Here is a 13,204-nt window from a genome sequence, read left to right on the forward strand (position 1 = left end):
GTTTACTACATTAAGCACTTTAGTGTTAAAAGTGTTTCTTTAAATAGCGCTCCAACAATAGCAGCTGCCTTTTACCTTAAATTAAACCTGTGACAAGGACAATTTCATAGAAAATCATTTTCTCTAAAAACTGAACATTATCACATAAATATGCCTTAGTATTAATTGTAATTAAAAGAGTTTTGCATTGAAGAGCTTTCAGGCTGAATGGTCATGTTCTAGTTTTCTTCTGTTCTGATGTTTCGCCAGCAGCTGTGGCTGGCATCTTCAGAGGCACAAAGAACTGCTTTGTGGTATACCTCTCTGCAGCTCACAAGCAACTGAAAACTAGACCATGGCCATTCAGCCCAAAAGCTCATCACTGCTTCACTCATACCAGCCATGAAAGCCTACACCAATATATAGAGTACAGGTAGACCTCACTTAATGACTGCCCTGTTTAGTGACTGTTCAAAGTTACGACAGAACTGAAGAAGTAACTTTACAACCACTCCTTGCATTTATGACCATCACAGCATCCCAGCAGTCACATGATCGACATTTGGATGCTTTGCAACTGGCAGGTATTTACGACCATTGCAGCATCCTGTGGTCATGTGATCACCACTTGTGTGCTTCAAAGCTGGCTTCCGACAAGCAGAGCCAATGGAGAGCCCAGCAGTAAAATTGCAAGTTGCAGTTATGTGATGTCTTGCTTAACAACCCACAGTGACTTGCTTAATGACCGAATGGGAAGTGATGTCATAAATCTGTCATGGTTATGTGTTTTGCTTAGTGATGGAGTTGCCGGTCCCAATTGTGGTTGCTAAGCAAGAACTACCTGTATTGAATTATTAGACTTCTGTGTGGAAAACATATATTTGAAGAATATAACCCTGAATACAAGCAAATTAAAAAAAAAACCTGAATAGTTGATCTCTTAACAAAGATGGATTTTTCTTAAGATGATATATTTTGGTGAGCAGCGGGAGATTATATAACATAATTTTAACAAGTTAATTTTGCTATTTGTTGAATCTAAAACTTATCTTTTTCCCAAGATCTAAGATAATACTGTAACATCAAAAGAGTTCTGAGACTGGGTAAGTTGGGACATGTCACTTTTCATACAATTACAGGCTTTTATAACCAAGTAGTCATATAAATGTGTGTTTTTTTTTCTCATCACATGTAAGAAACTTTTAGCCACTAGAGAGAAAGTCTATACTCTGCTTATAGGAGCCCCTTGCTAGTTTGCTTTGGGGGTTTGCGGAGGGGATATTTATATTATGTACAATGGAAGGGGATAAATTTAGAATCTTCAGATAGTTTCAGAGGTTTTCAGGTAGTTTTATTAGCACTAGAGATATATGGGAAATGACAAAGATTCTCAATTCCATCTTAACTATTCCCTTTCACCTTAAAAACAACCATTCTTAGTGACTGAGATGGAAGCAGAAGGGAATTCTAATGCTGGATTTTGGTATCTGAGATTAAAAACCTCATTCAAAGCTTGAAGGAGTCTGTTTGACAGAGGCCACATATTGGAAGCAAGCCAGTATCTACTATTTCTAATAAAGGTAATACAGTATGTTTCTCCATATTGATTGCTAAAGAGACATGAAGGATCTATTGTGGTCCTATCCTATTTGAAGGCTTCCCATTGTCATCTTCCTTGCCAGAGTGGAAACAGAATGCTAGCTTAGAAAGCCTGTAGTCTGATTCAGCAAAATTCCTTCAGCAAAAGGAAAACAACAAAGAATTACTTATACAAGTAGTCCTCACTTAAGAAGGGTAATTAGGACCATAATTTCCATTGCTAAGCAATATGGTTGTAAAGCGCAACGTCACATGAGTGCATTGCTTAGCAAGAACAGTCCCTGCAGTCCCCCTTGCCATCATTAAGCAAGGATTGTGGGTCGTTAAGTGAGGACTTCTTCACAGCTTCCTGCCAGCTTCCAACAAACAAAGTGAATGCGGAAGTCAGCAGGAAGTTGCAAGTCCTGGGTGGCTCACAAGTAGGCCGGTGGGCGGGTAAGTGGCTTCTGAGGTGCTGCACGAGTGCGGCTAGGCCAGTGTTAGCTACTGCAAGGTGTGGGAGGGTGTGCCAGGGCAGTCGCAGCACCACATAAGTGCAGCGGGGCCGAGGGTAGCTGCTGCAGGTGCACAGGTGGCTGCTGTCAGCCCTTCCAGGTAGACCAGACAGGAAACACAACTAGATGAACTAATACTACTTTATTGAAAGGCTACATTAACAGAATCTTGCAAGCTTGAAAGTACAAATCTCCCGCCTTCCCTATTTATGGCTTGAATGGTCAGGGTGGGTCTTTCCTAAGTTTATTTTTTAGACGGTCACCCTCTCTTGGACTCCCTTTCCTTTTATCTGATTGTTCCCTAGGTAGCATCTCTTCCCTCTGTTCTCCAAGGTCACCCTCACATTCCATCACAGATGCTACGGTGCTGTGCAAGCGTGATCGGGCCAAGCTTAGCTGCTGCAGGGTACTGGAGGGTGTGCAGATGGCTCCCATGGCATGCAAGCATGGATGGGTATGCACTATGGAGTGTGGGTAGTGGGTGCTGCAGGTGAGCGTGTGCTACAGAGTACAAGATCCTCAGGATCTCATACTCCAAAGCTGCGGTCCTCGGGAGAAAAAGCAGTGGGAGTGGGAGTTACTTACTAGAACAACTTGCAACCTTCCCTGCTGGATTCCCCATTGACTTTGCTTGTGGGAAGCCAGCAGGGAAGGCCACAAATACCAATCATATGACCGTGGGATGCTGCAACCATCCTAAGCGCGAGCTGGTTGTCAAGCGCCTGGATTGCGATCACATGTCCGTGTGGGTGCTGGGATGGCCGGAACTTCAAGAATTGGTCGTAAGTACCACTCGTTCAGCACCATCGCAACTTCAAATGGTCTCTGAATGAGTGGTCATTAACTGAGGACTACCTGTAAACATAACTGAGCTTTATAAACAAACAAATTGTATAATTCTTGAGATTGTTGATCAAACTTGTAAAAGGAAATGGTTCAGATTCTTATCGCATTTTAAAGATTTTTTAGAGTTTCAATAACTGATCACAGCTTTGTAGTGTTATCACTCTTATATGCACTTATAACTAAGGCTTAGTTCATTGAAAAGAATAGGTTCTATTTTAATGTAGTGTATTGTATTTATATTTTATTTTATTATAAATTAAAACCTCTGCAATATAAATGCATGTATTGTTTGTCAATGTTTCAGTTTTTTAAAATTTTTGACAAAGGGGCAAGGAAGAACACTTGCAATGACTATAGTAAAATTTGTTACTATTGTTCAGTTTATAGCATATATTTTTCTAGTCTTTCCCTATTTTCTTTAATTATTATTATGATTATTTTGAGGTTACATTACAAATTTAATACTATTCTATGTATGTATAATTTTTTTTCTTTATTAAATAAGTTTAAAATCCAATCTCTCTCTCTCATCTATTGTGGTCCTCAATTGATTTATTTTTTCTGCTACCTTATTGCTAACTAAAGCTTTAAATATATTAATACTAAAATGCATTATACCGTAATTATTATTGCTTTTACTAAACATATTGATGCTCTATGCAGAAGCTGATATAAACTGGAATGAGAAATAAAGTCATATCATACCTTCCCTGCAGTAGCAAAAAATTCTCCATCTGGTGAAAACATCATCAGATGAACTTGAGAAGCAGTTCTGAAAAGGGAAGGGGGAAGCATAATCATAATTAACTGAGACGTCAAAAGCTTAATAATTTGTTGTGGCAAATTTGTGAGACACTTTAAGGGTATAATCACTTTTCCCATCAACATAAATACCGCTTCTGAGTAATACATACTTAAGTGCCAAATGCAATTGATCTAATTTGAAGGAATTCCTTTCATTTTTTGACACCTGAATATGTGGACAGGATAACTATATTTAACTAGTGATCTAGGCTACCACATGCTCTTTTGACTCATCTTGAGAGCATCCCTGATCAATGACTATAATAAATTTCATCCGTCCATCCATCTATCTTGGGAGCATCTTGGTTTATTTTAGCTAACAAAAGAGACTTTAAAGGTAGTCCTCATTTAGTGACCACAATTGGGACTGGCAACTCAGTTGTTAAGTGGAGAGGTCGCTAAGTGAAACTGCGACTCTGCTTGATCTTACTTTGCTTTCCAGACCCACGAAGGTCGTAAATGCAAGGATTGGTTGCAAAGTTACTTTTTCATCACAGTTGTAACTGCAAATAGTCACTCAGCAAGGCAGTCACTAAATAAGGACTACCCGTATTAGGTAGAGTCAGAGAGTGCTGAACACATTTTGTGTGATGCAGCAGTGCTGCCAGCCATAAGGGAGGCAACGATCTCCACAATCCTGAAGATGCCCTCTCTGTAACCAGAGGATTATTCCATTTATCAGTCATATAACAGCGGTTTTTAAAGACAATGTTCTTAATAGTAGTTTCCATACATTGGCAAGCATTCTTGGAAGATACAGATTATTTCAACCATTTTCAGTCTCAGTTCAGGAATGGTTTGGGGATAGAATCAGTTTTGGTTGGCATAATATATGACCTCCTGCAGGAAAGACACAGAGGAAGTACAACTCTATTGATCTTATTAATCTCTCAGCAGCTTCTGATACAGTTAGCTATTATATTCTCCTGGACCATCACTGTGTGTCAAAGGTTGGGGCTATTATGCTACAGTGGTCCAGTTCCTACTTTCAGGATGGCCTCAGAAAGCAGTATTGGATAATTGTACCTCTGCATCTTGACAGCTATACTGTGGGTTGCCAGAGGACACTACTTAGTTTCTGATGGTTTTTAATATTTATGTGAAGCTATCAGGGCCCAAATGTCAGGAGTTTGCCAAATAAGGATTATCAAAATACTGGTGACACTCAGGTCTATTTCTTTATAAAGTCTGAATTGGAATAGATTGTGCATTTTCTGAACCAACATCAGTGAACAGAGGAGAGGCAGTCTGAAACCTGAGACTGAATCTAGACAAGATGAAGGCCTTTTGGCTGAATGATGCCCATTCTGAATGGAGTTTGCCCAGCCTCAGAAATAAGAGGTAAATAGTTGGGGATGCTCTTAAAGTCATTACTGTCCTTAGAACCACCTTTGTGGCCAGGAGAGCCTATTACCATCCCTGATTGATATAACAACTATGCCCTTTGCTGGAGACGGATAGTCCAGTTATCATGGTTCACACACTAGTAGTCCTATTTTTAGAGTATTGTAATGACCTCTTCTTTCCTGGAAGCTGCATAATGTAGTGGCCAAAAGGCTAAGTGGGTACCTGGCTGTGCACATGTTATATATGCCAGAGCAACTGCACTGTCTGTCAGTTAGCTACCAAGTCAGGTTCAAGGTTTTGCTTTCAATATATAAAGGCCCTCAACAATATGGCAGTACAAAACCTGATTGTCTGCTTTTGTTATTACAGATCTGAATCAATCATAAAAACTGTGAGGTCCTGCTGGGTATGCCAAGATTGATAGCATGCCCTGCTGCAGTTATTCATAGGCAGGCATTTCTCTGAGATAATAGCAGATGTTGCTTTATTTATTATTTGCTTATAAATAAGCATAGTATGCTCTGAAATGCTCTTCTTCCTTGAAAGTTGAGAGGTTCCTACTATAACATCTTTTGTCACCTGTTGAACCTCTTTATCTTGTCCTTCCTTTCCTGTATGTTTCTCTTCTGGTTTTGCTTTCCTCCTTACCCATCCCCAACTTTCTAATGGATGTCTTATATTGTTATAGTTCATTACTGTTATTATTACTGTAATTCACTGCTTTTTATTACTGTCAGACAAAAATGTACCATGTATGTGTTTGAGGATCTCACAAAGGTTAAACCCACAAATAAACATTCCAGTTATTACATGACTAAGGGATGTGAACATTAAATCAGGACATTTTTGTTTTGTTTCTGGATGCTACTCCAAGTACTGTGGAACCCCATGCACAGCATGGCAGAGTTTCTTTTGCTATGTATTTTTGTGGAAAATGGAAAGCAGCAATACTATACACTAGGATAGGAAACTCCTGTACAACCTTACAGATTATAAGATCAAATGCAGTTTCTCACTGTATTTTCTAAAAAGCAACACGTACTATCTTATGCTAAACCACAACTCAAATCAAGTTTAAAAACATGATTAAGCCAATATGTATATATTTCTTACTTGCTCTGCCAGATGATTCTCCAGTTCTGAGAATCAGCTTTTTCACGATTTTCATCTTCTGATAGATTTTCAAAACTGACATTAGACCAAAGCTGTAAACAACTGGAACTAGTCAATAGACGAGAGCCTAGATTTTTCAAATTAAAAAGCAAAGATTTGTTTAGATCTGATAGATAAAAATCTAACTATGGATTTCAAGGTATTTAGATGAAAAATTTGAACTATGTACCATGAAACAATGGTGAATACCATACTGGATATTTATATAGTAAAAAACAAAAACAAAAACACCCTAGCAAGTGCACTTCACTTTAAGAAAATTATTCCTTTTTGTCCCATGAAAATGTTCGAATTGTAGGCTGTAATCAACTGTGTGAAATACGAGTCTGAATCTCTGTTTATATTGGTTATCATTTGGAAGAAAATAAAAGATAGTTTGGTTCTGTCTACACATAGCTGCTCTAACTATACCATATTCAATTAGTTTTAATGTTTAGGTGCCTTATAGGTCTGTATAATACTGAGTAACAGATTACCTCACATGGATATAAAGGTGAAAGGATGTTTACAAAGTTAAAATTAAAATACTGATAAAGTAACACTGAAATTACAATATATAGCACAGGAGGTTCCATCATAAGCACATATATTAAAATAATATAAATACCAACTTATGTATATATATTTGCAATCTATACATCGAAATATTCCTAACATCTTCCTCCTATAATCAATTTTCTAAAGTATCATAAATATTTTAAATATAAATAATCCATTTACAAGATAAACAAAGGAGCATCTAAGTGTCTATGTATAGAGGTTGGGCACGTGAGATAGATCTGAACTGAAAACCTACAGTAAATGAAAATGAAGGTACACTTGATGAACAAGTAAACTGCTCCTGATAACATACCTGTGAAAAACTTTTTTTTAAAATTCTAGCTTTTAATTGTTCTACTCTATATAACAGAAGAACTGTTTTAGTTTATAGAACTGGGGGAAATCTCTTAAACAGTTAAAAGTAAGATATACATACACATACATACATATATGTACATGTATAGCTTTATCTTATGCCCTAGTTGCTTTGTCTTGATAATGTAGAGCATCTGGAAATTTATTGAAAAGTGATCAGAAATGTTTAAAATAGAACTAGATCAGAGTGAAAACTGAGAAAGGAAGTGTCTTTAATTACCTGTAGGATCCCAAGTTAAATTATGCACAACATGTTCCAAGCAAAGCTGATCTGAATGCTGCCACTGATAAGATAATCCCTAAAATCACATAAAATGCAATGTAAAATGTTTAAGTCTAGCATGTAATCAGTTAAAAGTCTTGCTGATTAAATTGCAATAAATCTAACAGAAATATTTTTATCAAATCTACTTCAACCATCTGTACCAGAATACTGATGTCAAAGATGTTTTAATCACTTGTACCCTTTTACCATAAATGAAAACAAGCTATATCTCTGGTTAGCCATTATCATAGAAAGAAAAAAACTAAAAATAAGTGCAATAAGACAAAGTAGTAACTCTTGATTTGCATAACAGACCATTGATAGAAAAAGTGTCAAATATATTAATCTATTTCACAGAAAGAACCTTATTAAGAGCAAAGTTTCACTTATAATTCAATATATATTGATCTTGGAATAGGTCCCACTGAATTAAATAAGCTTTATTTCAGTGTAGAAGCATGAAAGGTTGTCCTGCAAGATTCCTTCTATTTTGCAATGTGTCAGTTATTCATTTACACAAGCTTCTTGTTTAAGCATTTGAGGAAATAACTACTAGCTTGTCAATTTCTTCCAATCATCTAGCTCCAATGAGTAAACATGGAAAACATTCATCTTTAGCACTCAGAGGATACTTTACAATGTGTATGGCTTTGATTTTTTTCCCTCGAAGAAATCTAACTTCATTTTAGTATCTTCCAAAATATTTATTTCAAGTAAATTCATTAAAAACCCATCATGTGGACAATTGCTTTTGAAATATAATTGAAAAGCAGTAATCAGTGTTGCATCATGAAAGAGACTGCAGTTGTATAAGCCAAACATCCCAGAGCTGCACTTCATGGTTACCATCATCCCAGTGCTGCACTTCATGGTTACCATTTTTAGTTTTCAGGACACCTGAGATATTATTTTATGGAATAAATAAATGGCTAAAAGGTTCAGTTATCTTAATATTAAGATAAGGCAATCATACCAAATGTGACTTAAACTTTCCACTCCCTAGAATGCTCCTGTAACCTGTCCAGGTTAATCCTTTGATGGGAGGCCACCTGGAAATTCCAGGACTATACGCAGAGAGGGGAAAAAAAAGAAAAAAGAAAAAAAATGGCCAAAGTCGGCAGTGATATACCATATTGTAGTTATGAAAAGTGTCCATGTTATCATTAAAAAATTAGCTTCTTTCAATATAGTCTTTACGTTTACTTTAAGTCTGAATACAAACTTAATTTACACAGCAAACAATTCCTACACCTCCTTTCTCCTTTTCCACCCATCTACTTTAAGAAAGCTGACTTTTTTCAGACAGTTGATAAAAGCCTGGTGCTACTTCTATGATTTCTATAATGCTTTATCTTCCTTGCCAAGTAGTTTATACTAATCTAAACCATGGGAGCTAAACAGTAACACATTCTAGCCTCAAGACTGAAGGCCATCAGTTGCTATTCAATAACAGTGCCAACATTGGACAATATAAAAATAAAAACAATCAGGTAAATTAGCCTGACCAAATTTAAATACCAACTTAAACTGAAGTCAATATAGCTCCTGTCAATGTCTGAATACCATGCACACCATTATGATTTCAAGGAAATTTATGTAATAATTAATAACCCACTCAAAGTTTACTAGGTTTTAGAAATAATCAAAGCAAATCACATTACATATATTATTATTTAATAGGACAGAAAAGATGAATCACTTACAGAATTATGATTCTTCTGCTGCTTTAGATGCTTGATTGGCTCAAAGATACAAATTATATTTCCATAAGCAGCTGCAATCTAAAACAAATTACAATTTAAATCAGCAGTTTTTGTAGTCTCCATCTCATAGAATTGTAAGGCACAGAAGTATATTCAGCCATATCATGTTCCATCAGCCAGTAAAAAAAAAAAATTACTTATTTACTTTTAAGATTTATAAGGCAGCCCAACTCAAACAGTGTGACTCTGGGTGGCGTACAGCATAAAAACAAAAAATAAATTTTAAAAAGGTCTGTGTGTGTGTGTGTGTGTGTGTCTGTCTATCTATCTATCTATCCATCCATCCTTACCTTCTCCAGAACAGATTGGCTGCTAGGCCAGGCTGAGCTTTGGCTGCTGGGGGAGGGGGGGCGGTGGGGGGCAGAAAACAGATCTTGAGCCACAATGCTAAAAAGCCCCTTTGTGCTGTGAAAAAAAAAAAGCAAAAGCAGCCCCTAAGCTGCAGTGTGCCAAAACATCCCTTCATGCTGCCAAAAAAGAAAAAAAAAGCAAAGGGGCTTTTTGGTGCTGCGACTCAGTGGCTGCTTTGGGCTTTCTTTTTTCTGCAGCCAAAGCCCAGCCCGGCCTGACATGCCTCATCAGCAGCGGGAACAAGACGATGGCGAAAGTCAGCTGGGGGAGCAGAGCGCAGAGGTCTCAAAGTGCAGGGTGGCAGGGTAACTGCAGCTGGGACTGGGCTGGGGCAGCTGCAGCTTCCTAGGGTGTGGCAAGCAGCCCCAGACCTATGCGGTTTTGGGGCTACTTGCTGCCCCACAAGGCAGGGTGCACGGTGGCCAAAACGGCAGAGATGGGGGTGAGATAGGTGGGTGGGGGGAGTTACTGAGGTTTGTGCCTGGGAGAGACCAAGCCTGGAATGGCTTGGATTGGGTGGGTACTTGCTTAATGACACGTGATTCCCAGTTAATGATGGCAACCAGGACTATGGGGATTGCGGTCACTAAGCAATGTGGTCACATGACATCTCGCTTTACAAGTGAGGGAAGTTCCAATCCCAATTGTAGTTGTAAGTTGAGGACTACCTGTAAAAACGTTAAACACATTCCATTTTTCTATTTTTCCTCACAATAACCTAAGTACCATTACTACTTACCTTCCCTTGCTGCATAGAGCAATCTACACAACCCACTTGAATATTTCCATATTTTGCTCCAGGAATTATTTGTAATCTTTCAAAATCTGTCCCCAATATTACAATATCACATCCTGATGCATATGCCTATAAAGAAAAAAGGAAAGTTGACTAAATAACTGTCCTTTTTATTTTTTGTTAACAGCCCAAAGGAACAATTAAGTAACTAGCATCTGCAACTCAGACTACACATGTACGTTTAGTCTTCATAATGCAAAAGATTACCTTAATAATCTATCACTAACCTGAATAAAAAAGTGAGCTTTTCAGCTCCAACCACTTTATAAGACATGTTTCTTCCCTGAATACCTTTAATTTTTATCTTATGTTAGTTTCATCAAGATAAAATTACAAAGGGCAAATCAACAATTTATGAGCAGTATACACCTTCCATATGAGGTCTCACACTAGAGACAGAGCTGATATATACAACATGACCTCAGATTGGAGGTTTATGACTCCACCATCGGGGTGGGGGAAGCTATTTGAGTAAACATTCCTGTGGTTTTTACATATCACTTGATCATCAGGAGGCACTGAATGACTAGCTTTGTGTCATGAGTAAGGATGGCGAGCAGGGGGCTCCCATCCAGACTGTCAAGCGCATGCGTAGCACTGAGGAATTGTTCAGCCATTCAAAGAGACACAGATCGTGACCGCCTTAACCCTTGGGGGTTATATGTCTGGGTTTTTCCCACGCTTCTTCAGTTTGTTAGGATTCCTGTTAAGTACTAGCAATAAATATTAGAGACCAGTTCATTGTCTCAGTGTGTTTCCTGGTTGTTAGGACACTTTGTCCTTATAAATGCAATACACATTGGATACATACATTTATATATTTATACAAATAATTTATACATATATACACATTCAAAATAAAATTCATGAGAAAGATTTGATGTCATAGAGCACATTCGACATTTTCCAATATATTCCCATCTTCCCATCTAAGAGGCCATTAGAACCAACTGCCTAGTAAGGAAGAAACGTCAAACTATTATCTATTACATTTATGAAATACTCTCCCTTTCAATGACTTTATTGTATAAATTGGGTATATGTAAGGTTACCATATTCACCTTATTGTAATCAAATTAATACAGTATTTTTTTAACAAAAACTACAGTTCAAAATGGGGTTATTTAAAATAGATTTGGGCTTGTAAACATAAATAATTTGAATTAAAGAAATCAACACATTTATATCCTCACTACTGCAACAAATCTGTGTCTCAGGCAAGACCCTGACTATGTACAGAATAAACAATGATTCAGATAAACAAGATGGAGGAAACACAGTCTCATTTCCTTGTCCTATTCTAACATAGCTAGAAGTAGTTTAGAAACATTTGTTCATGCTGAGGCTAGTATAGCTATGGTAAAATGAATCAACATAACTTCAAAATTATAGATTATGATTTCATCTCCCTCTTATTAACCACAGTTAAGATTTGGGCCTAACCCTACAATAGCTAACTAAAGTTAAACAAACCCTCCCAGTCTCATTCCTGTGACACCATCAGAAGAATAATGTGAAATCTCAAAGATTCAATACACAATTATCACTCCTATATTCATGCAATTGTTTATCATAAGCAGATCAGCTCAGGCATGGCAGGGAAGTAGGACTTATTTGTTCAGTCCATTCAAGGTGACTAATGGTCTTGGATGGGTTTCAAAGGCAGCTTGGGGTTTTTCCTGGGGAGCTGGTGGGCAGTTAGACAGAGGCCTTAATCTTCACCTGGAATCACCTTGAATTGTGCTTATATGGCCTGACCCTGTTCATCAATCCCATGGGGCATTCTGAAGGGCTTTGGGAGATGAAACAACAGAATAGATACCTAGAGTGTCATTGGAAGATGAACAACAAAATCAACCAGACATGTGTAAAAGCCACACTTAGGGATTACACTGTGGCAATGAGAGCGACTAAATGAAGTTATTTTTCTGCTTCTACTACATTAGCAGATAGCCAGCCAGCAGCCCTCCTGAGGATGGATATGTCACATGAATATCTGCAGGGCTGCTGTAAGGAATACATAAGAACTCTGGCAAATAAAATCATTCAGTTCCACTGTGAGTTTGACTGGGCAGGTCCTGTTGAGATATAGTCTTGCCTGTTTTAGGGAAGTGTTTGATCCTGTGACTCTTAAGGAAGTGGAAAGGATCTTCACAACTGTTGGTCCAGCCATCTGTTTATTAGATCCCTGCCCCTTCTGGTTCATTAAGGCCTCCAGGAGGTGACATGCAGTTGGATCCTGTCATAGTGATGGGGTTCTTTTTGAACTGGAGCTATGTTTGGTTTGCAAGGAGGGCAACTGACACAGAGAGGCTTTTTATGCATTTTTACTATTTACAGTGAAGCTATTTACAACAACTATTTATAACAGGTATATACAACACAATCCTGGTGTTCACCAGGTGTCAGGTTTCCTCTTAGGTCTCCCTCCCAGAGACTAACCTCATCTCACTCTCCTGCTTCCTTCCCTCTTTCACTCCATCTCCCTCCCCAGCTTCTGGGCTTATCAAAACAGAGAGTGAAAAGAAAAGAATAGGATGGATTCACTGTCGTATGGTCAGCAATGGTTTGACTTTCTCCTGGAACTGCTCAGCCAAACACCTACTGCTTCTCTGTTGGGGGAGTCTTCTGCCCAGTCCTTCCTCAGAGACCAGAGCTTCACCAGTGACTGACAATCCCTTCCTTCCCATCTCAGGTCTTGTGTGAAGATCTCCCCTCTCAGGGTCTTCCCTTCTTCCAGGGAAGCCACACATGGACCTTCTCCCTTCCCAACCGGGACCCAGCAACTACTCTGCACACTCATGTAACTTCACTCTCCAACTTTCCTCTACAGCTACTCCATTTCACACAGTCTTCTCCTCTCCTGTCCTTC

The 13,204-nt window shown here is 38.2% G+C and overlaps 1 protein-coding gene across 2 annotated transcripts in view; it reads right to left on the minus strand.

The window, feature by feature from the left end:
• DMXL1 (Dmx like 1) overlaps window positions 1-13,204 on the minus strand; it is a 110,837-nt gene that overhangs the window by 85,383 nt on the left and 12,250 nt on the right. For both annotated transcript variants that reach the window (XM_063295308.1, XM_063295307.1), the window contains exons 2-6: window positions 10,276-10,401; window positions 9,126-9,203; window positions 7,378-7,456; window positions 6,183-6,309; window positions 3,624-3,690 (exon numbers count right to left, since the gene is read on the minus strand). In XM_063295308.1, the coding sequence (XP_063151378.1) occupies window positions 3,624-3,690; window positions 6,183-6,309; window positions 7,378-7,456; window positions 9,126-9,203; window positions 10,276-10,401 (477 nt within the window). The remainder of the gene's footprint in view (window positions 1-3,623; window positions 3,691-6,182; window positions 6,310-7,377; window positions 7,457-9,125; window positions 9,204-10,275; window positions 10,402-13,204) is intronic.

Source organism: Candoia aspera, chromosome 2, assembly GCF_035149785.1.
Source record: "Candoia aspera isolate rCanAsp1 chromosome 2, rCanAsp1.hap2, whole genome shotgun sequence".
In the NCBI taxonomy this organism is placed as follows: Eukaryota; Metazoa; Chordata; class Lepidosauria; order Squamata; family Boidae; genus Candoia; species Candoia aspera.